The sequence below is a fragment of the Pipistrellus kuhlii genome, unplaced genomic scaffold, assembly GCF_014108245.1.
Source record: "Pipistrellus kuhlii isolate mPipKuh1 unplaced genomic scaffold, mPipKuh1.p scaffold_m20_p_7, whole genome shotgun sequence".
NCBI lineage: Eukaryota > Metazoa > Chordata > Mammalia > Chiroptera > Vespertilionidae > Pipistrellus > Pipistrellus kuhlii.
The window spans coordinates 23,130,415-23,157,125 of NW_023425573.1; the positions used below are offsets into that span (position 1 = coordinate 23,130,415).

General features: G+C 39.7%; 1 protein-coding gene across 7 annotated transcripts in view; it reads right to left on the minus strand.

Annotated features, from left to right (window-relative positions):
• Positions 1–8,485: 8,485 nt before the first annotated feature.
• The window catches only part of LOC118709140 (SPHK1 interactor, AKAP domain containing), a 98,902-nt gene continuing 80,676 nt past the window's right edge, over positions 8,486–26,711 (minus strand). For 2 of the 7 annotated variants that reach the window (XM_045575396.1, XM_036421042.1), the window contains 5 exons: positions 19,875–20,060; positions 17,556–17,642; positions 15,438–15,490; positions 15,163–15,347; positions 8,486–8,759 (listed from right to left, as the gene is read on the minus strand). In XM_045575396.1, coding sequence (XP_045431352.1) covers positions 8,616–8,759; positions 15,163–15,347; positions 15,438–15,490; positions 17,556–17,642; positions 19,875–20,060 — 655 coding nt within the window. In that variant the 3' untranslated portion in view covers positions 8,486–8,615. Of the gene's footprint in view, positions 8,760–15,162; positions 15,348–15,437; positions 15,491–17,555; positions 17,643–18,758; positions 19,084–19,874; positions 20,061–26,711 lie in introns of those variants that run through there. The other 5 variants (XM_045575397.1, XM_036421045.1, XM_036421047.1 and 2 more) reach the window with 5 other exon arrangements.

The following is a 26,711-nucleotide window of genomic DNA, read 5'->3' on the forward strand; positions in this document are numbered from 1 at the left end:
ACAAGAGCTTGCGACAACTTTAAATTGTTCACAAAAAACAATTTCCAATCAATTGCGTGCACTTGGCAAAGTCCAAAAGTTTGGAAAATTGGTTCCTCATGAGTTGACAGACAACAACCGTAATCCAAGAGTCACAATTTGCAGTTCGCTCCTCTCTCGTCAAAACCGTTTGCCGTTTTTAGAGCAAATTGTTACCGGAGATGAAGAATGGGTGCTGTATGTTAATTTGAAAAGGCGGTCTCAATGGTTGGACAAAAATGAGGCTCCGCAGCCCACGCCAAAACCTGACTTGCATGCGAAAAAAGTGATGTGTGTTTGGTGGAATTTTAAAGGAATTCTTTATTATGAACTTTTACCATCTACCCAAACCATTACAAGTGCAGTGTATAGTGCCCAATTGGAAAGGTTAGCCCAAGCTTTAAGAGAAAAAGAACCCGTGCTGATTAATCAGAAGGGCGTAATTCTTCACCACGATAACGCACGACCGCATACTGCAAGAATCACTGCTGAAAAACTGCGCCAGTTGGAATGGGAAGTTCTCCCTCAACCTGCATATTCTCCTGATATTGCCCCTTCCGATTACCATTTGTTTCATTCTTTGCAAAACTTTCTTCTTGGAAAAAAATTTAATAATGAAGAATGCCTCAAAAATGCATTGACCAAATTTTTTGCATCAAAATCACAAGAATTTTACAACGGAGGGATTAAAATGCTTCCTGAGCGTTGGGCACAAGTAGTAGAAAACAACGGCAACTATATTGTTGATTAAATTTTGTTGTATTGTTTAAATAAATTCGATTTAAAAAAGTATTAGAAAACGACATTAAGTATTACTAGACCTAATATAAGTGCCCATGATAAGAAATATATATTTTGGGCAGAGAAAACAGATTGTGTAAGGTTCTTCAAGATCATTTGCAGAGGAAATGACAGGAACTGTTATGGTTGGAGTAAATAATATCTATAACCTGTGACCACCAGAACCACAGGAAGCAGACTATAATTATGTTGCACTGAAAGGTTTTACTATTGATGCTTTTGCAAAATAAAGCAGAAACCTATATTTCTATGGAGCTGAGCTATGAGATTGGGAAAATATAGAGAACACAGAGGTATTACATAAAAGTTTTATTAAAATATTTTTTATATTCTTCTGGAGTTTAGCAATTCTACTTCAAGCTAAAGTTGACTACCCTCAATTATAGGTTCTGTTCATGGGTCCATGAACCTGACACTTGAATGCTTCCCCTGAGAATCACCTGCCAAAAGTATGCTTTGCCCAGCTGAAAACTAGATTTATAAATACTTCAGCCTGTTTTAACCCTGCCTCTGCAGACTCATATCCCATTTATCAAGCAGGCATCAATTAGAATGACCTTTCTAAAACAGAGTCAAGGATTCAGGAATCACATTGACACTGTACCTTGGCTACTGTCTTGCTGCTTACAAAGCATGTTTATGACTGTTGTCAAAATTAATATTGTCAACCCTGTAAGGAAGGTGTATTGGTGCTCATTTTATAGACAATAAACTGAGGATCAGAAAGGTTAATGATTTTTCTAAAAATACACAGATAGTGTCAAAGGAGACTCAAGAGTAGACTTTCTTATCCCAAATCCAGCATTCCTTTGACTGTTGTCTTTTCCTGTCGGGAATAAAGTATACATACTCACTTGTTAAGGTATGGCTTGAATCACAGAATCTACATTATATTTTGAGCTACTGTATATAACAGGAAATACAGCAAGTTTGCCTACATTCAGAATAGTAGAATAATAAAAAGTATAAGTATCCTACTTTCAAAACAAATGTGTATAAAACACTGCATTGCTTGGATGGACCTCACATCTTAGTTATACATTCAAAGTATTTCACATTTTGTAAAAGAATTTCTCCTATTTGTTTCCTATATTGTCTTTGCTATGAGACCCCATCCCTTCACCTACCCTCTTCCTTCGCTTAGAATTATCTTCCTTATACTTCTTCCATTTCTGCTTTTCCAAATATGACCTATGAACAATTTCCTGTGGGCTGCTCCATGCCAAGGATCTTCCCCACTACTTACAGTCAGTGGAAGTCCCTGATGCCCAGATTGGGAAAGGACAGATATCACTTTCAGCATGTAATTGTTGACAAACAGGCCTGTGTGCTATGTCACTTGATTCTCCCTACCCTTCCCCTCATTGGTTGCCTTAGGGCAGTGGTCAGCAAACCATGGCCCATGAGACACATGTGGCTCTTTGGCCTCTTGAGTGTAACTCTTCCACAAAATACCATGTGTGGGCACGCACGTACAGTGCAATTGAAACTTCATGGCTCATGCACAGAAGTGGGTTTTCGACCTGGGCGAGTCTATTTTGAAGAAGTGGTTCTAATGCCGAGCCACACTCAAGGGGCCAAAGAGCTGCATGTGGCTTGCGAGCCGCTGTTTGGCCACCACTGAACATACCTCCAACTCCCACCATGAGCCAACCTTGGGCTTTGTTACTTGGAAACACCTTCTTGTTAATCTTTTTTATTTTCCTCTTGCTGCCTTCTAGAATCAAACTGTTAAAAACAGAATTTAAAATTCATCTCCCAGCGTGTCTGCGATGTTCATTCTTTCTATGCTGGAATTGTGTCTGGCACACACTCCTCCTGTGATCCATTGAACCATCCTGCTGCTCTTTAGTTCTCTGCTTAGCTTTTGTTTTGGCACAGCTTTGATGCTGAGAAAGTTTAACATAATGTGACTTTTAAAAAGTTAAATGTAATATCTTAAAAGTGATGTAAAAAACCAAACAGTTTTTCTTTGTAATTTAAGAAGAAAGTTTTATTGAAATTGTAAAGTTTAAGTAAACATAACCCGTGTCATTCAGGCTATCTGTTTGAAGACATCTATATACTTTGCATTAAAATAAAGTATTTACCTGAAGGCAGTTTAGGGGATTGACCTAGGAGTATAATCTCCTTGCCTGGAGGTGCTCTCAAGCAGTGAAACCAGCCTTCTAAATGGTCATCAACTCCACAGTCAATGTCAAGTAAGTAACATAGTTTTTTGTTCATTGTTCTCTCTCCTTATCTGGGCAGAGGAATGGTAGCTGAGAAAACATGTGATTGAACTGACAAGGGGTGATTTGTGGTGCGTGACTCTGCTTCTTTTGCCCTCTGCATTGTCCATTCTATGACAGCCTTCACATCTCATGCCTCCAATTTATGCGGACTTAAAACCTTGCAGCAGACTTTTAGAGTGCAGGCTCTGCAGTTAACGTGCGGGGATGAATCCTGCTCTGCCCTTTTCTAGTTCTGCGACCTTAAGCAAGTTACTTATTTTCATCATGCTCCAGCCAGATTCTTCAACAACAAACTGGTAATGATAATGCCTACTTCACAGGGCTGTTGTGAGATTAAATACATTAATATACATAAAGCCCTTAAAATAGTGTCTGTGCACATATATAGTGCACTATATATGTGTGTGGTCAATTATTATTATTACTAGAGGCCCAATGCATAAAATTCATGCACGAGGGCAGGGTATGTGTTTGTGTGTGTGTGTGTGTGTGTGTGTGTATGTATCCCTCAGCCCAGCCTATACCCTCTCCAATCTGGGACCCGAAAATGGGCCTAAACGGTCAGGCAGACATCCCTCTCACAATCCAGTACTGCTGGCTCCCAACTGCTCACCTGCCTCTGCCTGATTGCCCCTAACTACTTCTGCCTGCCAGCCTGATCACTCTTTAACCACTCCCCTGCCAGCCTGATTGATGCCTAACTGCTCCCCTGCCACTCCAATTGCCCCTAACTGCCCTGCCCTGCAGGCCTGGTCACCCCTAACTGTCTTCCCCTGCAGGCCTGGGTCACCCCCAACTTCCCTTTCCCGCAGGGCTGGTCCTCCCTCCTCCCCAATTTCCCTTCCCTGCAGGCCTGGTTCCCCCCAACAGCTCTCCTCTGCTGGCCTAGTCACCCCTAACTGCCCTCCTCTGCAGGCTTGATCATCCCCCTTGCAGGACTGTTCCCTCCCAACTGCCTTTCCTTGCTGGCCATCTTATGGTGGCCATCTTGTGTCCACATGAGGGCAGCCATATTTAATCACATAGGGGATACCATCTTGTGTTGGAGTGACAGTCAATTTGCATATTACTTTTTTATTAGATAGGATATTCAGATAACTTGATTAGATCCTCTCATGCCTCTGAATCTCAATTTCCTAAAAATTCTGGTCTGTAACTTTTTTCCATACTCAAATGAACTACATGGGTCTGAACAAGGAGCCCAGATGGAGAATCATTAGGAAAATGTTGGCTAATTAACATTGCGCAGCAGCATGCCAGGCTGTTCTCTGTTTCCAGAATCTTCAGTGTGTGACAGGCTTGGACTTCTGTCAGATGCTCATTAGCTGGTGTCATAACTTCCAATTTAAGGGCTTCCCAAAGCCTTCTTGCTTAGTCAAAAAAATTCATTTTCATCCTGGAATATGTTTATTTATTGTTAAATGTTATTTATTCATTAGTCAGAGGAATTCTGATGATGGCAGCTTTGACCCTGTCATTCTAAAAGACAAGACTCCATGCCTCAGGCAACAGTGAGTTCTGGTGTCACCAAACCATGTGCTCATGCAGGACAAGTAAATGTACCTGCAGGGACAGCAAGGGTTGGAGAAAGTTCAGGAAAGCTCATGAGGGAATGTACTGGAATCTTAGCCAAGGATGGGAAAATAGCTCGAGAGACGGGGGTGGGAGTGAGAGGAAACACTCAGACATTAAAGATGTATTGGCTCCTTGTCACTTATGTTCTTTGGAGCAGAGTTAACTCTTCAACCTCTGTTCTCACCATTGCCTACTAGGTGCTTGCCAATGGTGCCAGTGTGGTTTTAATTTGCAATTTACTGACTATAAGTAATGTTGAGCATCTTTTCATCTATGTATTGGCTTATCTCTATGTCCTCTTTGGGTCCTCTGCCCATTTTTTAATGGGATTGTTTGTGTTTTGGTGTTAAGATGTCTGAATCATTAATAAATTTTGGATATTTACCCCTTATCAGATGTATCATTGGCAAATATCTTCTCCTATTTAGCAGTCTGTCTTTTCATTTTGTCCATGGTTCCCTTTGCTGTGCAAAAACTTTTTTAGTTTGATGTAGTCCCATCTGTTTATTTTTCTTTTGTTTTCCTTGCTCAAAATATATCACAAAAAAAAAATATTACTAAGAACAATTTTAGAGTTCACTGTTCTGATTTTCTTCTAGAAGTTTTATGGTTTGGGGACATACATTTTTTGTCTTTAATCTATGTTGAATTTATTCTTGTATATAATGTAAGAAGGTGGTCTAGTTTCTCTCTTTCTTTCTTTCTCTCTCTCTTTCTTTCTTTTTGCATGTATCTGTCATTTCCCCTGCACAATTTGTTGAATATACTGTTTTTACCCCATTGTATATTTTTGTCTCCTTTGCTATTGGTTAATTGACTGTATGCAGGCATGGGTTTATTTCTGGGCTCTCTATTCTGTTCCATTGATCTATGTGTGTTTTTATGCCAGTACTGTGCTGTTTTGATTAAGATAGCCTTGCAGTATAGTTCAGGTAGTGTAATCCCTATAGCTTCATTCTCCAGGCCCCTGAACTGTGTGCTATCCACAGCCTGATGCAGCATAGGGCCTCTCCTGAAGGAGCCCCTCCTGATAATAGGCTGCTCTGTCCCATCGTGCCACCTCCCATGGCTCATCTTGTCCATCCTGCTCTGCGCACTGGTTCTTCCTAGTCTTTACTCATCTCTATAAAATAAACCCCTTTGAGACACTTGCATATCTCACAGTGGAACATCCCTGTCATTGCAATAAGCCCCAACCACCATCGCAACAGTCCCTTTTCCCTTTTTGTAACAATCCTTTAAAATAAAGTCTCCTTGCCACTGTCCAGAGTCTGCTTTTATTTGACATGACTCTCTGACTGATGAGAATTTGCCTTTATGTAAGCATATTCATATCTTCTGAGTATTGAATAAAGTGCTCAGGGGCCTCAATGGCTTATGGCATAAATTCCAATAATTTATTTCCTAAATTCAAAGCATTGATCCATTTACCTGTAAGGCCCCTAGTTTATCTCTAGTTTACTTGAGTCTAGGTGGGTTTATCCCCAGGCCTGGAGATTCCCTGTTTATCTTATGCCTTTTTCCCCCCATCCCTCTGATGTATTGTAAAGTCACAGTCCAGGGGCCTTGAGAGGCTGGGGGAGACAATGTCTGGTTTTCAAGTTCTTGCTTGGACTCCCCAGATGAGGGGCTATAGGCTCCTCCTCCTCTACCCTCATGCCTCCTAGAATCTCAGTCTCTGCCTCTTCAATGCCTTACTTACACCAGTGGTCCTCAACACAGTGGCAATTTGCTCCACAGGGGACCTTTGGCAATGCTGGGAGATATGCTTGGTTGTCATAACTGGGGAAGTGGTAACTGGCTAGTGGGTAGGAGCCAGGGGTACTGCTAAACATCCCACAATGTGCAGGACAATGCTCTGCATCAAAGAGTCATCCAGCCCCAAATGTCAATAGAGTCAAGGTTGAGAAAGGCTGATTTACATGAACATTACTGCTCCTAACAAATTTAATTAAAGACCATGTAATAACTCAAAACCTGACAGTGGGTCAGCAAAACCTACCTAAGGGATATATCTATCTTCTTCCAATTACACTGTGAATATTTTTCCTTTGAGGTTTTGGAGAAAAAAGGACTAGAGATTTGACAATGAAAATTTATTGATTTGTTTGCAACATTCAGTACAACACATATAACTTCATCACATGGTTACAATCCAATATTTGTGCTTTGTAGGATACGTAAACATTCATTAGAGCACAACAAAAGTACACACAATATTCTGAAATTGTTTAAAAATAAATAGATCCTTTTTCATTTAATAGCACAAAGAATTTGCAGCTTGAGATGATGAATAAATTTTAAAATTTGACAGTTGATTAATGTGTCAAATTCCATGAATAACCTAGATTTGGACTACCTATATAATAAGTGCCTAATGAGTAGTAGGACGGATTTATGGGGTGATGGTGGGAAGGGAAGGGTGGCTTACAATGAAACTTTCTTGACATCTTAAGACATGGATGACACATCAGGCCAGTATTACTGGGGCCTTTCCTGGTGTGGGGCCTTGTTCCCATTTAAAATTACTTCACCATCTCTAAAAATAGTGTAAAAGCATAGTATTTTAGGAAATCTTTAATAAACACCTTCTTTGATCAAGAAAATAAAAACCAGTGTAGCTAATTTAGTTGAAAGGAAAGGAGACTTATTAGGGAGAAGTTAGCTGCTCTCATTTTCCAAAAGAATAAATCTCTGCTACTAAAATACTTAAATATAATAAGGTTTTCTTTTCCCAAATTAAACAACAATATCTTTGGATCCAGAAGAGGGTATGGTCCTAACTGGTTATGTCAAGTCCTGCTTCTGTCAGTGTGAACGCCGTCCAAGTAGCAGGTCGGCCATAGGCGGACCAGCACATTTATTGACACTGAGCTCAAGTGTCAATACATGTGACTTAAGACAACAATCTCTTCAGATTTTATGGCTCTCTAAGATAATCCAATATATTATTTAAGATAATCTCTTCACAATTTAATATAGTAATAAAATGAAATTTATATTTTATATAATTCAACACACAAGCAGATTTTATCTCAAAAGAGTTTTCCTATGTTTTTTTGGGAAAGCTTGTCCTTAGGGTAAGAATTCTGTAACCATGTTAATCACCTAATGTAGAGAATCTTTGATCTCAGCTGAACACCAACAGTTTTCTGATTAGTTAGGAATGCAGGTATAGTTATCATTGGGTTGCAGTAAATAAATAAAATCACTTCAGTACAAGACATTGATGATACTCTTACATTTCTGTTAACATTCACTGATATTAGTCTGAAGATGGAAAATTTTTATATCAAAGTTCTGGAAATTTCCCACTTATATTTTGTGTTCACTTGGGCTGACACCCCTGTAATCTGCTAAAAAAAAAAAAGTTACATAAAGGATACCACATAGTTTACAAAATTATTTTGACCAGTGACTTTGTTTCCAGTTGATCCACATAATTGGAAACATTACACATTTTATCTTATAAAAATATGCAATAGCCACTTTCTTAGAGATTGGGGCTAGTTATAAGGTGTTTTTTTCTTTTTTTTCTTTTTGTCAATCCTCACCCGAGAATATTTTCCCATTGATTCCTTGAGAGAGTGGAAGGGAGGGAGAGAGACAGAAAGAGAGTAACATCTATTGGTTTCCTTCTGCATGCTCCCCAACTGGGATCGAGCCTGCAACCCAGGTTTGTGACCTCAACAGGAATCAAACCTGAGACCCTTAGTTTGAGGGCCCATGCTCTATCCTCTGAGCCAAACCGACTAAGACTATAAGCTTTTAATTTCAATCCTCATAAAGTTTCAGTGTTCCAGCCACTCTCATACAAACTCTTTTGAACTCACTCAGAGTTGTATTGATTTGTAGCCTAGAACAGCAGATATTTTTATAGCTCTGCTAATGGTATGCAACGTTTGAGAAAGTTTAGAGCATTTAGAACAAGTCACTATAACCTAAAGTGGAATAAAGAAAAGGAATACTGTACAGGGCTTAGCTGCTTTATCCCAGTCCCAAAAGCCAGTCAAAGAGACTCGGGGCCCCATCTTTCTGCTCCTCACGCATTTTGCAGTACTGAACAACTGCGTGGAAGATGTCCCCCACTTTCCAGGACTTCTGGTGAACCAGCCGCACGACATCTAGAAACTAGAGTAAAGCACAGAATTAGAACTCACAAAGCACAGTGGACCCTCAAAGTCCATCTCATTCAACCACTCCTCCAAAGCCAAGAGCTTTGCATGCTGGTTTTGAAAATCTCTGGTGCCATGATTCTATCTTCCAGAACAGTCCATTTTCATTCTAGACAGTTCAGTTCATTGGAGTGTTCTTTCAACTGAACTGGAATTTTCCTCACAGCAGTTGCTATTTATTGATTGAGAGAGACTAGATGGAAATCTTTCAAGAGTCTGTCTTTTAAACACTTAAATGGTTTCCTCTGGTCTGCTTTTTCTGGAATAGACTTTCTCTGACAGTTCTGTATAATAAGGTTCCTAATCCTTTCTATTTGTGTCACAAATAATCTCTCATTGGATGTATACATTTAGATCCAGTAAATCAAGTGCCAAACTTTTGCATGGGGTCTTCTACTGGTTCTTCATTCCATCTTGGAAATTCACTTCTCTCATCATCAAACACTGAGTAAGTGAGACTGGATTTTCATTGAAACAGGAAAAGAAAAGCTTGAGGAAACATCCTAGATTTATCTCCTTATTATTGCTACCAGCTTCAATTGACCACAATCTAGAAAGCTTTCGAGTACAGATAAATTGTGAGCTGAAGGGTTTGAAGATGGGGAAATGGTTATATTAGATAGATCATTGCCTTCATTATACTTTGGAATGGAGCCCAACCTGAAGACCTTCCAAACTCTTTAGTAAGATACTTAAAAAAACAACAATTATTAAAAGCCCAAACCTCTAGGAAGTACTTTTATGTATGTAATCTCATTCAATTCTGTCAACAACCCTATGAAGTAGGCACTGACAGATGAAAAAACTGAGGGTTTGAGAGATGAAAGGTTGCTAACAGAATGAATGGTTTTTCTAGCAAGCCAGTCCAGTGAAATTTCTATTCTAGCACCTAGCTACATTTTGGTGGTAGGAGAATATGGCATTGTTATTTATTTGGAGCACTGGGAGAAAGGACTGGCTGGGGTTTTATGAAGAAAAATGACCTATTAAGAAGATAAAACAATATATACATCCCTATGCTCATTGTAGCTTTATTTATAATAGCTAAGATCTAGAAATAGCCCAAGAGCCCATCAGTAGATGAGTGGATAAAAAAGCTGTGATACATTTACACAATCGAATACTACTGGGTCATAAAAAAAGAAGGAAATCTTACCCTTTGCAACAGCATAGATAAACTTGGAGAGCATTATGCTAAGTGAAATAAGCTAGTCAGAGGAAGACAATGCCATATGACTTTACTTATACACTGAGTGGCCAGATTATTATGATCTCTGATGCATAATAATCTGGTCACTCAGTGTATATCCTTTATAATAATCCTATATGATAAAAGGCTAATATGCAAATTATCCCCTCGACCAGGAGTTCGATCAGCAGGCAGTCCAGCCAACTGTCTATGTCTCCTCCTCCTGGCCAGGCTGGCTGGCCCCCACCCATGCACAAATTCATGCACCGGGCCTCTAATAATATATATTTGCCAGATTATTATGCATTCAGAGATCATCTGGGCACTCGGTGTATGTGTAATCTACTAACAAACAAAATAGAAACAGACATAGATACAGAGAACATATTAACAACTGTCAGAAGGGAGGAGTGAGGAGCTGGAGGGAAAAGGGAAAAGGACTAAGCAAAAACAAACAAAAAAACAAAACTAAAACCAAACTCCTAGACACAGACAACAGTATGGTGATTTCCCAGAGAGAAAGGGGTGGATTTAAAAGAGGGTAAGAAAGGGTGGGGATAAATTGTGAATGAAAGATACTTGACTTTGGGTGTCAAACACACAATGCAATATACAAATGATGTATAATAAAATTGTACACCTGAAACCTATGTGATATTATTAACTAGTCACCCCAATCAATTCAATAAAAACAAAAAAGAAGATGAGGATTGTAGTTTAGTTACTATTTCTTCAAGATTTCATTCTAGGATATTTTGCTCTGCTCTCTTTGTGTTTGCTCAGATTTTTAAGACCAATCAAAAACTGAAATGCTAATTTCTATCTGTCTTTTCCCTTCTTTCCAGCTTGAATTTGTTAATTCATTTCAATTACTGAGCAGTCATCTTCTAAAGAGTTCCTATTAAATTATGTTTCTTCTTGCAGCTGTGATGGCACCAACTATTTGCACAGTTATAGAAATCAGTGCTTTATTGTACTCACTTGCCTTGTGTTGGCTTAATCAGAATAAAGCAATTTTCTAGGCTGGAAAATGAAATACTTAACTTTCAATGCGTGGAAACATAAACATTATCTCAAAGAGCTTCAGGATAACATAAAAAGGGAGACAGACGGGAGGCCAGTGGCAACACTGTTATAGATAGTAATCCCTCAGAAAAGAATAGCATCGGAGCCATCTTTCAATATCTTGTGTCTGTACTTAATAGGTATTCAGTAAATATTCGCTGATTGACAGGAGGTATGAGTGTTCAAATGAAGTCAAACACTTTCAAAATAATCAAGAAGACTGTTTGGAATATGGAGTGACATTCAGAATCATCACAGGTGAACCTTGTCTAAGTATTTATTCCTGAGTTTTATGTAATGTATTTGCAGATATAATTAAAAAGAAACATGCATGTCTTAGGGCTGCTTAATCAATAGTTTAATATTGATAGGATACGTAAAGAAAATGATTGGAGGCCATGGATCTAGGCAAAGGCTGAATGGAGCCTAGATTGAGGCAAAAGTAGTGGGCGAGGAGCAAAATAACAGCTGGTCATGGTGTATGCCTCCTATGGCTCAGCGATCAAGAGCTAGCATTGTTGGGGTGGATACCCAGGACCTTTCTTCACCTTCCCCAGAAGGCTCTCTACCACAGACCTTTCTAGAAGCCAAATGTCAGCTTCTTGCCATCTATTTGGGACCTGCTAAAGGAGGATCTCTCCATGTGGCGATGACAACAGGATGATGCTGACTGGCCCAAAGTTGTCAGTAATCTATAACATAGTCACAGGCTAGATTATGTCTCATGATTTCTAAATCTAGGCCAATATTCCAATAATACAGCTTTTAAAAAGGATCTGGTCCCTCTAAATATATCCTGCTGGGAGGCAGTGATGACTTGATAATCCCAGACATCAAGACCTTGAAACATCTGCAGGGTTGATGAGCAGGAAGGTCTTACACTTTCTTTTCTTCCTTCACTTACAAAACTTCTAGCTAAAAACAAAACTTTTTTTTTGTGAATTAGCATTTCCAGCTCATTACCATAGCCTTTTAAAACTAGCAGCTGGTCCTGTCAATGTTATTGCCTTGGTAACTTTATAATCAGTTTTCATAGGTCAAGGATCTGGGCTTTTCTTTCCAATTAATTGAAAAAAATAAAAGTCAAAATTGTTTTTTTCCTGCCATTTCAGAATCATTAATAATTAGATTCCCTTCATTTATGTCATAGCTGGCATTTCTTGAGCAAATGTGTTGTCTTAGGAAACTAGAAGAATTTACATCCTGTGATGGTATATCATTGGTAGACGCATTTGAGGAAGAGTATCACGTGACAGGTGGTTTTTATATTCTCCGGTGCATTTACTAAATTAGAATGTTTACCAAATCCCATGGTGGAATCTATGGGAGCTGCTGCAAACGGTGTCAGGTTGCTTTTTTGGAAACATTCAACATAGACTTCGGAAAGAGGCTACCTTCTTTGGCTCTAAGTCAGAATCCCATTTCATCAAGCACAAGAGAGCTCATCTTCACCTTGCTCCTGCAATTATGGCCTGTGTAGCTGTGGTTCTCAGCACTGACTGCACACTCAGGGACCACCAGGGACCTTTTGGAAAACCCCAATGCCTCTATAAGCTCCCCAGGTGATTCTATCACACACTGAGTTTGAGAACCATGACTGAAGGATTCAGTTCAAGAATATTTTTTACATTTATAAGCCAAGAGACTATCTATTATGGACTGAATGTGTCCATGTGTTGAAATCCTAACCCCCCAGTGTGATAGTATTAGGAGGTGGGGCCTCAGGGACATAAATAGATTTAGCTAAGGTCTTAGGAGGATGGGACTTCCCTGGTAGGATTCATGCCCTTATAAGATGAGGAAGAAACACCAGAGCCTTCTCTCTCTGCTGTGTGAGGACATAGCTAGGAAGAGGGTCCTCCCCAGCAACTGAATCTGCCAGTTCCTTAAACTTGGACTTCCCAGCCTCCAAACTGAGAAATAAAGTCTGTTGTCTAAGCCACTCAGTCTATGATATTTTAAAGCAGCCCAAGCTGACAAAGACTGTATCTAATTCTTTCTTGGTTTCTGTTCCTTTGCTATGTACATTTATTTATTTATTTATTTATCCATTCTTTTATTTATTTATTTTTTTTTATTAAGGTATTATATGTGTACATATCTTACCATTGGACCCTCCCTGCCATACATGCCCTCCCTCTCCAGAGTTTTTCGTCCATTGGTTATGCTTATATACATGCATACAAGTCCTTCGGTTGATCTCTTATCTCCCCCATATCTCTCTACCCTCCTCGCTGTAATTTGACAGTCTGTTTGTTGCTTTACTGTCTCTGTATCTATCTTTTATTCATCAGTTTATAATGTTCTTTATTATCCACAAATGAGTGAGAGCATGTTGGTTTTTTTGTTTTTTGGTTTTTTTTTTCATTGACTGGCTTATTTCACTCAGCATAATGTTCTCCAATTCCATCCAGGTTGCTGCAAATGATAAGAATTCCTTCTTTTTTATGGCAGCTGCTATGTATTTCTTCAAAACTGAGACATTAATTAAGGATAGTGTTTGTGAGAAGTCAGTCAATATCATCAACTGTTATTTCTCTGTTATTCTCCTTCCATCACTTTGTATGTAAAATGAAATAAACAATTAGAGTTGAGGCTCCTTCTTTTCTGACCTCTACTTTCCTAGGAAGGTAAGCATACATCTGTTTCCTCCCTTTCCTCTGTTCTATGCACTGCTTCCAAGAAAAGAAAATAATCTCAAAGTGGGCTTAATAATGAGAAAGGCATTTGATTTACTGTGAGGCTGGTCATTAACTCACTGCATCTCACAGGGGCTCTTTGCCTTTAAAAAGAAGAAAAAGAGCAAGCGATCAATGATGCTTTGAATCCAAAAAGCAAAACAATTAGTTGGTGTTATTTTTTTTTTTTAACCACTCGCTTTCATGATTCTTTTTTCTATCTTAAATAAGTGGATTCAGTTGAACTGATATCAAAGTCATTGTGAATTACATTTACAAACTGTTTTAGATCATCAAGTGTCAAGGTTCTCAGCAATCTTTGCCTTAGAAATTAGCATACTTAAAAACCACCTCAAATTCAGCCTCTCTTTCAGGGCATTTCCTATGAAAGATGGTCTCAGACTCTAGTGGTCATGGGAATCACTGCAGGAAGTCGTTAAAAATGCATATTTTTGGGCCCCACTCTTAGAAGGAGCCTAGATATGTGAATTGTAAATAAATGTCCTAGGTGATTCAGTACATTTGACTCACGGTGTAAAATTTACTATTTCAGTGTGTTTCTCGTCTCTGTTGCCAAGAGTAATTTTCCTTCATAGTTCAAGGTTGGTCTTCACAACCTGAGCCTCTCTCGTCCTTCCTACCTTGGGTCCTTCTGGAACTAGAATGTAAACCCCAAGAGGGCAGGACATTTTGTCTCTTAGTTTTCTGTATCCTTAGAACCTAAAACAGTGCTCAATGAATATTTTGAATGTACGACTGTTGTATTTTTGTTAATCCTCACCCAAGGATATTTTTTCATTGATTTCTTCTTCTTTTTTTTTTTTTTTTTTTAGAGAGAGAGACTAAGAGAATAGAAGGGAAGGAGGAAGAGAGCGAGAGCGAAACATCGATATGAGATAGACCATGTGCCTGGGCAGGGGATCAAAACTGCAACCCATGCACATGCCCTTGACAAGGAATTGAACCCATGACCATTTGGTACACAGGCCAGTGCTCTAACTACTTAGCAAAAACAGTCCAAGTTTGAATATATGACATTTAGTTAGAGTTAGCATTTTAATAAATGTACAAAACAAAATGAAAGTTTGAAAATGAAGAAATCACTTAACAGAGAGGAGTTACAGTACATTGGGCACCCAGAATGTTTAGAATTTAGCTTTTGAGTTGAAATGTGGCTATAATTAGTTTCAAGCTGGCTTTCAATGCTCCCCAACTCCACGGTCAATGGTGGAAAACAAGCTGCTTCTGTGTTTAATCATGATCTCCTCTCCCTTTTTAGCCTATGTCTGTATTTTCACAGGGCAGGAGGATAAAGTTGGAAAGACCATAAGGGAGATATGTTAGCTAAATTAATTTATCTAAGACAAGTCAAAACTCACATAAATAGGGACTAAGCTTCATTGTTATACACACACAGAACACAATACCTTTTCAATCCTGTTTTCCTGAGATTTCTTAAAGTAGATGGTGGGGATCCCGAGCTCAGAGGCAGCGATCCACTGCAGAATGGCGCGAAGCTCAGCGTCAGGACACTCTGGCTCCAGGTCGAAGTTGATCACCAGCATGCTCCCCTGGTGGCTGGCGGCTCCCACTGGTGCTCCAGAGGCACATTCTGAACATAGACAACCACACAGCCTCATTTCATTTTCCACAGGGAGATCGCGGGCCAATTGTGTGTCAAAATTATGGGAGCATGGCTTACCCTCTCTGCTTTCTGACTGTCCTTTAAGAATCTCCTTTTCTTCTATTAATTCACTTTGGGAGAAAACAACAGTATACGATTGGTAATGGTTAGGAAGAGTAAGCTGTGCATGGAAGATGAGGCGATGGGTTTTACTGATCTAAAAGCTTCTGAAGTGATACTAGAAAAATAGTAATTGTGGCTATTTTGTAGGATTATTGAGTCTTTAATAAATACCCTGCCCCTAAAAAATGAAAAGGCCAGAGAAACTGCATGGTTCTGGTGGGGAAAATTAGTCTGGGAGACTCTGAGATAGGCATCCTCCATTAACCTTCAGAGGCTCAAAGAATCCAGGAGAGATGATGTTAACTAGTTCTGATTGGAGGATGTATCTGTCTTCTTTATTTTACCTGTCATTTAAAGCATCACACGCCTCTACTTTGACACAAAGATTTTTTTTCTACACTTTGATACCAACATAAATTTGCATTTTAGTCTAGGAAAATATTTTTTCTACATGATTATAGTTTTTTAATTCAAAATAAGGAAAAAAGACAATCAATGAATTATAGAACTTAAATTGTACAAAATATCTCAATTAGTTGATACTTTTCCTTTTTATCAGGAGAGTGTAGTAAGCTAGAGATGGTTTAGAATTAGAGATTCATGAGTGAAGTGAGTATTTTATTATAGACATTAAATATTTGAGATATTTTTGTATAGTAAGTACTTATATTATTGATATTAGGGAGCCTGAATATAATGCTTCCAAAATGAGAACATATGGCCCAATAGTTAAAAGGAATTAACCACTTTTGGGAAGCCCATGATTGTCCTACATTTTTTTTTGTCTTAAATATGTTTTCTTTTTATGAGAGATTACCTCTTACATTTCATGTTATTGCTAAGATCTGGCTGACAAACTTCATTTTACTCCTAAAGCTGAGAGATCTTTGTTGTTCTTACATTCACACCTAATAATTACATAGAAGGATGGTCAATTTCCTCAGGGTCTAGATTTCTGTTAGAGCCCTATGTGAGTGACATTAAGTGAAATGACAGATGGTAGGTACAGTTTCTGCTCTTACAGAGCTGAATGATGTTGCTATGGGTGGCGGTGGGCTTGGTTTTCCCTGAATTCATACAGTCTGTAGGATTGTAGGCTCATACCACAGAGAAAGATAGGAAAGGTAGCTAAACAAATATTTTCTGAAAGAAGAAAATAAATTTGTCCTCAAATAGTTACTTTTATTTGTTTCATTTTTTGGTTCTTCTTTTAGAAAACAAACCCAAGATAATAGGGGTGTTCATCTGTCCTCATGAATCACGGCCTTGGGGAACAAGAGAGAATTCATTGCCACTTTCAGACACTAAGAAGTACTCCCACAGGCAGGATACTTGAATAGATAGTAAAGCAAAAATGAATTAGCTATACGGAGTAGTTGAGAAAATAGCTCAGATGAGAGAGCAATTCCCCCCTCCCCCCATACTTTACTTACACTTTTTGGAAATTTCAGAAATATTCAGATAACAAGATAAGTCATCATGATAAAAAATAGATTGTAACTAATTTAATTTCCCAGAAGCATCACAATTCAGGATGTAGCTCTGATCTCATGTTGCTCTCCTTATATTCTCTTAGTGCTTTCCCCCCTTGCTGTTTTAGAAGGTCCTATGGTGGAGGGGGCAGAGTTACTGTGTGGGAATGACACATCTTCAATATGGCATCATTTGGTGTTGGGCAAAACATTTAATACTGACAATTCCAGGTAAAGAAAAAGCCATCACACTTGGTTGGCATCACATGTTGGTTGGCATGGTACAATTTAAATGGAATTTTTGCTTCTTGGTGTCCATTAGGTAAAATAACATATACTTCTAATTGTATGGATGAGCTTGATTTGAAATGATTATATCATAGAGAACAGACTTGAAATCTAGAAAGGAGGTGATGGTAGTCTAGGGCTATTCTAGGTTTGAGTTCTTGCTCCAGTGACATGGAACCACACATGCCTGGGAACCACGGCAGTACAGACATCATGAAGTCGGTGGCTGGGCACGACCTGAATGATCACAATGGATTGCCAGATGGAATTGGAGTGGTGGTCTCACCATCATTGCACCTCAGTGGCTACTTACTTAATCATGGGAGAAGATGGCATGTTTTCCTGATAAATGTCCAGGTCCATAATGCCAAGACTGCTAGTGGCACTACTGTTGCCATTGCTGACAAAGCAAAAGTTTACATATTAATGCCTGTCTCCACCACCTGGCCACACCTCTGACACCGATCATCTACTGTTCTCATGGGCCCTCCCTTTAGTGTTCAGAATAATACGGCTTTGTGACTCCAGGACTCCTAAATTGACATTTATTTCTGACCAAATTAGGAGACACATAACAAAAGACATTTTGGGCTCAAGCCAACCACCATAGTTGTTTTCTAATTTCTGCAGTGGTGTTGCATGAGGCAGATTATACTTAGTAAGTGACAATCAGCATGACTTTTTTCTTCCTCATTCTAGTTATTGTAAAGATGTTCATCTATTAGCAGAAGTCCATAGAAACTAACATATTTCCGAGAATGCAGTTTGGGGGAGATACTGGAATGCTGATCTGCCTGTTTTTGGCAGTGTGCACATATTCAGGGGATTTTTCTGAGGGACATTCCACAGGATGTGCACCTGGCTCATTTTTTAAAATTTTATTTTGGGGAACTGCAGAATGCACACGTACAAAGTTGAAGAAGCCAAGTTTTGTAGATCCTTTATCTTAAAATCTTTGAGAAGCAGTAACATCTGCTACCTTATGCTTCATGGAGGAGGGACCATGTATTACATCATTATCATTGGCTGCACAATCAACATATGGTTAAGTTACTAGCCTGAAACTTATTTACTGCAACAGTGGAGTTGAGCTAATTTTTAGGTTCTGTCTGTACGCTCAAAGGAGAATGAATCCGATTTCACAAAACCCACTAAGTTTTCTCACACCTTTTCTATTTTCTGATGTCATCTCTTCCAAGTAAGGTTTCCAAAGGGTGAGAGCTGGTATGTTATAAAGGGGCATACTTCCCTGGGAGTACCATGAGTAACCAACTAGACTCCCTCCATTTCAAATTCCTATCTTGGGTTTTGCCTGGGGTACTGAATATATTTACTGATTGAAATCTGATGACTCAGACTTTGCACTGAAAGTAATTAACCCTATCAACATCTGCTACATCCAAAGATCAAATTCTCTCTCTCTCTCTCTCCCTCTCTCTCTCTCTCTCTCTCTTCTCCTTTGTTTTTTGAATTTTGGACAAGTTGCTCAACATCTTCAGTCTAGTTGATGGAACTACCAGAAATAAAACTTTCAATAATCAAGACACCCAGATGTATCTGAACCCCCCATATCAACTGGACTCTGAACAGTTTCCAGTATCAAATAAGACTTCAGGCTGAAACATGGAGATTCTTTTCATTTTTTATCTCATAGAGGGATAGTTTTTAGTTTATATCTGCTGACTGGCTGGGGTCTAATCAGATCTGACCTATTATTAGATCTTCTCTAGTTTTTCTAGAGCAACAAAGAAGGCAGGGTAGAGAAATCAGAGGAGCAGTCAGGCAAAACAATACAACAGTGTGGAGACACTTGCCTCATGTAAACCCAGCCTGGGTTGCATCTGAAATACAAATGAACCAGAAAGAAAGTATCAAACATACGAGGTGTAATAGCAGCTCTTATTAAGAAACTAGAGGCCCGGTGCATGAAAATTCATGCACTGGAGGGGGTGTCCCTCAGCCCGGCCTGTCCCCTCTCACAGTCTGGGAGCCCTTAGGGGCAGGAGGCAACCTGGCAATCAGGGGAAGGTGATGCCTACATCACACCTCTGCTACTGCCACTGCTAGCAGTGCAAGCCTAGGCCGTCCCTGGTTACCTGAATTTCCATGGCCCTGGGTGGCTGGGTAGCAGCCATCTGAGATTTGCCTGTGCCTCGGGCCAGCCCTGAGCGGCTGGGGGCTTGATGGCAGGTCCGGCTTCCCGGGTACCTGCAGCCCTCTCCCGACCCCCTGGTTGGCTGAAAGGACTGTGGGAGTCTGGCAGGGTTGAGGGGGCTGGGCACCACCATCTTGTGGCTATGGGCACCACCATCTTTGTGATGGCATGATGGCCAATTTGCATATTCCCTCTTTATTAGATAGGATTCACAGTTGTCATCACCGAATACATTAGCTTGGGCTTGCAGAAAAGGAAACACAGCTTATTCTTAACCTTGGCCAAGGTAATCGAAGACATAATTGCATATTAAGATAACTCTCAGCACAAATCATGATAGGCAGGCAACCGGACCCAGTGGGAACTTTCTGTTTTTGCACTCTCTATTGGGACCCTTTGCAGAGAATCATTTAAAATTTATTTCTGAAATATGTGTGGAGACCTGTTTCCCTGGAAAGTCAAGTGAAGAGCAGGTACCTCATGGATCGCTCACTGAACTGCAGAAAGCTACTTGTGTCGTCTGGGTTGTCCTCCTCGTTGGCAAGCTGAGACCAGCTGTCTGTGCTCTCCCCACTGCTGACAGGAGGGTTGGGAACCTCATCCGGGGCTCTGCCTTCTGTCTGGACTTCAGCCCCTGGTATGTCGCTGGCATCAAGGCTGTCACTATATAGATGGTGGGATATTATTACTAAGAGTGGGAGCACAAGACTGAACTTTTCAAAGGACCTTGCTGGCTGCTGTTAAGCATGAATCTCTGCCATACTGAGCAGGTTGTTCTTACACACAGGTGTAGTCTTTCTTTAAGGACAATACTTCTACTGGTGCCCTAGGTCCCATATTTGTCTTTTCAGGATAACTCCCCATTAGCCTTTCCCGTTTCTTAATTTGTTCTCTTTCTTTGAACTTACTCCATTCATTTCAAAAACACTTGTAAGCACCTTGGTGTGCATATATAAGAATTATTTAGGGGCAGTGGTATTTGAAATGGACATACCCAGAGCATCCTCCTCAGAATTATGATTCAGTGTTTCTGCAGAGAAGCCCAGAAAACTGTATTATAAGTAACCACCCCTGGTGATTTTAATGCAAGTGGTAGATGGACCATAATGGAAAAATTACCCACCCCAATATTTGATGGGGCTTTCTCTGTTGGAATCCTTTGAAACTTGGGCTTCAATCTCCAGAGATTTACTTTGCCTTTGATAAGGTTTTATATGTCATGCTATTAACCTGAGATTGCTTTAAGGTTAGTTACCAGCTTGGGGGATCCATGGACTGCCTACATGGTACAAATTAGACCTCTAAACATGCATTAGGACAAGCTGTGGTTATAAATTCTTAGGGGATTTTCCCCCCTCTCTAACCAGAACCTTAACCCTGAAATACAGATTAAAAAAAAAAAATCAGCTCCCTTTGCCTGTGGATGATTCTTCTTCCTAAATTTTTATTGGAGATAATTTTAAAATATGATTTTTTTTGGTTCTAAGTCTTAACCATTTATCATTTGCTATAACCACAGTATAATTCCTATTTTCTTTTAGCCTTTAGAAAATAAACTCATATATTACAGAAACTGACATGCTTCAGGAACAGGTGCAGAATCAGCTTTAACTCGCCATTTTTATTTCCAGATCTTTTCATTTTCTGCCCCTGTGATGATGGTGATGATGATCATCCTAATATATAAAAATCCTGAGTCCATCTCATCTACATTGACCAGAGGCTCTACCTAACACCCAGGCTGCGCACGCAGCAGGCTTTGGTGGGTGAAGACTTGTAGCAGTGAAGATGAGGATGGGGGAGGTGGGTCCACACTCACACTAACTCACAACTACACACATGCACAGACACACACAGTGCCCACCAGCTCACAGCCTTTTCTCCCTTTCTTTCCCTCCTTCCCAGCTTGCTCTCGGAGGTTCTCTTAGCATAAGGAAACAAAACAGACTGGGCCTGAAGAGGTCTGAATGGAAGGGAAGGCAGGCAGAGGGTGGAGTATCCCCCACTGACCCGAGCCAAAAAAGAGAAAGAGGGAGATAAGGAGGCAGGGAAGCCTGGAGGACTGCTGAGAAGAACAAAGAGAGAGACTGGGTGGCATCAGGCCAGCAGGGGAGGGCAGATGGGGGCAACTAGGCTGGCAGGGGAAGGAAGTTGGGGACAAGATCAGGCCAGCAGGGGAGGGCAGTTGGGGACAAGATCAGGCAGGCAGAGGAGGGCAGTTGAGGGCCACCAGGCAGGCCGAGAGGTTAGGGGAGATTAGGAAGGCAGGCAGAGGGGTTAGGGGCAATCAGACAGGCAGGCAGATGCAGGGGCGACCAGGCAGGAAGGAAGATGAGCGGTTAGGAGCCAACAGTCCCAGATTGTGAGAGGGATACCCAATTGCCGGTTTAGGCCCAGTGTGGGATTGGGCCTAAACCGGCAGTCGGACATCCCCCAAGGGGTCCCAGATTAGAGAGGGTGTAGGTTAGGCTGAGGAGACCCACCCTCCCAATGCACAAATTTCATGCAGTGGGCCACTAGTTATTAACAATAATGTTAAGTTCAGTCTTGTATTTAAAGGGATGTTTATTATATTAATTCAGAATTTATAATTGACTCATAGTGGAAAAAGTTTTCAAGCTAACTTGAAATTCAAGTGTGACTTCATATGGCTTGCCCCTTATCTACCTTTTAGGTCTCATCTCAAATGCCAGCAGCCACTTTGACCAATTAGTTATTCTCTATCACACTACTCTTTAATTTTGTCTCATCACACTCTACAATAATCTACACTAAAAAGAGAAACATGCAAATTGACCATACTTCTGCTATGCCCACAAGCCACACCCACCAGCCAATCAGGAGCAAGTATGCAAATTAACCCAACCAAGATGGCTGCAACCACTGAACAAGCAGGAGGCTTGGGTTTCTCCAGCAATGGAGGAAGCTAAGCTTCCCGCCTGCTCTGGCTGGCCCTGGCCTCTGCTCAAGCTACAAAGTTTCAATTATAGAAGATAAATAAATCCCAGATACCAAGGCCTCTACTTGGGTCACCGGGAGACGTGGCAATCCTGCAAACCACCACAGGTCCGTCACTTAGGCTGCTCCTGGCCCCAAGGGAACCCCACCCTGATCAGAGACACCCTTCAGGACAAACCAACTGGCCCCCATGCGTGCACCAGGCCTCTATCTTATCTAATAGAAGAGTAATATGCAAATTGACTGTCACTCCAACACACAAGCTGGCTGCCCCCATATGGTCAAAGATGGCTGCCCCCATGTGGACACAAGATGGTTGCCACAAGATAGCTAGCAGGGGAGGGCAGTTGGGAGGGACCAGGCCTGCAGTGGAGGGCATTTGGGGGCGATCAAGCTTGCAGGGGAGGGCAATTAGGGGTGACCAGGCTGGCATAGGAGGGAAATTGGGGGCGACTGAGCCTGGAGAGAAGGGTAGCTGGGGTGGACTCAGGCCTGCAGAGAAGGGGAGTTAAAGGTAACCAGGCCTGTAGGGGAGGGCAGTTAGGGTAAAAAAGGCTGGCAGGGGAGCAGTTAGGTGTCAATCAGGCTAGCAAAGGAGTGGTAAGGGGGTGATCAGGCTGGCAGGCAGAAGCAGTTAGGGTAAGATGACCAGACGTTCTGCTTTTGGCAGGATAGTCCTGATTTTTAACAATTTCTCCCGCATCCCGCAGTGTTTTTAAAAAGTCCAAAAGATTTAAAAGATTCTTTCCAAAAATCGAGACTTTTTAAAAATGATGCTGGATGCAGGACAAATTGTTAAAAATCGGGACTGTCCCACCAAAAACAGGATGTCTTTCACCTTAAGTTAGGGGCAATCAGGGAGGCAGGCAGGCAAGCAGTTGGGAGCCAGCAGTCCTGGATTGTGAGAAGAATCCCAGATTGGAGAGGGTGCAGGCTGGGCTGAGGGACACTCCCTACCCCAGTGCACTGGGCCTCTAGTTTACTTTATAATGAGATTTTCATATATGTTGTTTGTCTCTCCCACTGCTGTGTAAGAGCAATGAGCACCGGCACCAAATCTCTATATTATCCTGCATTTGAAGTTCCAAGGATAGTGCACATCAATGGGTATCAACTATTTGTTGGATGAATACTATTTTTCTTGAAACAAATATAAATGAATGCACAACATAAAATATATTTCTAAAAAAGTCAGATGATGTTATTAAGTGCAACATGTGATGTTGAGAATTTTAGTTAGGTGTTTATACTTGCGGTCTCAAACTATCCAAAAGTTAGATACTTGTTCTTTAATGATCTTAGATAGGGTGGTTAATTTAAGCACTCATTGCTGCCCTACAATAGAATAATAATTTTTCCAGAAATCAAGAACTGGGATACATCACATTATTTAAACTCTTTAAGGGATAGTTCAGGTATTTGGACAGATGTGGTGGCCTAAAATGTAAGTACCGTATTTTCCGGCATATAAGACGACCCCCTAATTTTACAGTTAAAACATAGGTTTAGGCCGATATTCGCTGTATAAGACTACCCCCCACTTCCGAGGCAACACCAGTTCTTTTTTTAATAGACCACCTCTCTGACTCTGGCCAATCCAAGCAGGCTTTTTATGCATGCAAATGATACAAGTTCTGTACCCGAAGCTACACTGTATTCTAGTAAAAAGCCTGCTCAGATTGGCCATAGTCAGAGAGGCGGTCTATTAAAAAAAAGAACTGGTGTTGCCTCGGAAGTGGGAGGTAGTCTTATACAGCGAATATAGGCCTAAACCTATGTTTTAACTGTAAAATCAGGGGTCGTCTTATACGTCGGAAAATACGGTATTCTATTTGGATATGACTTTCGTAATATATTCTGAAGTGGTTAGTTTCTCTTTTATAAAATAAAAATGAAAGCGATTTTTATTTCAGTATGTTGAGATTTTATGAAGTTTTTAGTAAGAATTATGAAAATGTCTCCCAGAGAGTAGCCTAAAAATATCTTTAGGACATGACACCTCCTCACCTCCAAACAGAATCAGATGGAATTGAGTTCTGTATTTAGCTATTTTGACACATCAAATTTCATGAAAACAAATTCTAGAAAATGTGATCTAAATATGACTAATTTCTTTTATTTTAAATCCTAGAAAGTTCCTTTTTAATAAAATTCTCATGTCAGTTGGGAAAATAATCTCTGGAATTAAGGCAACCCTATACCCAACCCAAATAACAATAACAACCATAAAACAAACATTTATTGAGTTGTAGGCACTTAAGAATCCTCTTATGACATTATTATATTCCCATTTATAGAGAAGTAAACTGAAGTAGAGAGATGAAGGCATGTGCCCACGGTGATATGGTTAAAGGTTAGTTAGTAGAGTTTATGTTCTATTATTGATATTGCTCCACAAAGAAAAAATACACTGAGTGCCCAGATTATTATGATCTCTGAACGCATAATAATCTTTCCACTCAGTGCATATCCTATATAATGAAAGGCTAATATGCAAATTGTCCCCTCGATCAGTAGTTTGACCAACAGGTAGGCCAGCCAACTGCCCATGTCCCCTCCCCCTGGCCAGGCTGGCTGAACCCCACCCATGCATGAATTCATGCACCAGGCCTCTAATATATACATATACTGAGTGATCATATTATTATGCATTTAGAAATCATAATAATCTGTCTACTCAGTGTATATTTAACATTTAGTAGTCCTTACATTTTGGGAGCAGACCCATCTCTTGAATTTCTAAGGATGATGATTCCACATTTTCCCCCCTTTCAATATTAGAAAACAAAATCAGAAATCTACATCATTAGCCAAGAGGATTTGTGCTTGGGTCATGTGTGTGAGTCATCATATGAAACACAAAGCTAAATCAGTTGGAGGCTTTAATTAAATGCTTTCTAAAATTTCTGAAAGTCTCAAGGTTGTAGCTATTTTAAGCACAATATTAGTGACATGCAAGTAAAAATTGTATACCGGTAATGAATTTTATTTCACTGTAGTGACAATCACAATTTGATTTGAACCTATAACCATAAATCTTGTTAAATTAGTTCATGAATGTTCCTTAACTAGGTCACCTTTTTCGACTAAAAATCTTAGCTGGTTAATGATCACTGTGTTTAGGAGACTTTAAATCAAGCATTTTCCATTTCCTGCTATCTCAAGTTAAAGTAATTTTAAAGAACTACATATTGGCTCTTGAATATCTTTAACTCTTTGATCACTTTTAAACATTTGTAATTCACCATACTTCCTGAAGGTGAATACTATGGTGCAAATATAAAACTTTGATGAATATTTTCTATAGTTGGAGAATTACTGTTATATAAAAACTTGTCTTCTTGGTCATCTTATCCTATTCTTCATTTTGTTTATATTTGTGTTCTTTTGCTTGTATATTTTTATGCTCTCTTTTCTTCAATTTCCTTCAGGATTTAATCCAATTAGAAAGTTAAGTTCTTAGCACTGAGGGATTGAGAATGAAATATTTACAAGCATCTGAACCACACACCACCCACACCTTGTAATGATATAATGATTGGAAGCATCAGCACCAAAAGATGAAGCCCTATAGCTTCCCTGGTGAGGGTGGGAACGTATTAGGGACCTTTGAAGGCTGATGAAATTGATGAAGGCTTCATTCAACTTGTTTATTGTAACTAACCACTTAAAAATTACAGTTTCTTTGTGCAATAGGTTCATGGCCCTGAAGAGCTATGCAGGCCATTTCTCATCTTATGTTTTCCAAAAGATAGAGCTTAATTTTTGTTTTTGTTTTGTTTAACTTTAACTATAGATAAAAAATTATAAATGATGCAATGGTCTCATATTTAAGAATCCTCTCAATTTTCTATAAAAAATGGGAGTTGTAAAAATAATGGACAGTTTGTTAAGCAACCTGAGAGAAATAATTACTTTGCTTCAAATTCAAAATGTATTGTCACCTACATTACAACTTTCTGAAAGAGAAATTGAAATAACAATACTCTGGAGTTGTTTTGCCTCTAATGCTGCCATAAGTATACCATGCATCTAAAAAGCCAACACTTGCAGGACACGGTGTCCTTGCAGAGATTTTTAGAACAAGACAAGAAAGGAAAACCTAAAGGAGAGGCCCTAGAAAAAATAGATATCAAAATATTTAAACAATATTAAAGTTTATTTAAATTTAAAAATTTCAAGTAGATTAATTGGCATATTTTTTCTTTTGCTTGAAAATTGCCATGAATGAATTTTTTATTGGGCAATTAATTTTAATGGGGAGAACAATACCCTAGATCCTCTATTATGTAAATGAATCTCATTTGTTTCAAAAAATTTAAAAAATTACTTTCATCTTTTCATTATTATAAGTTC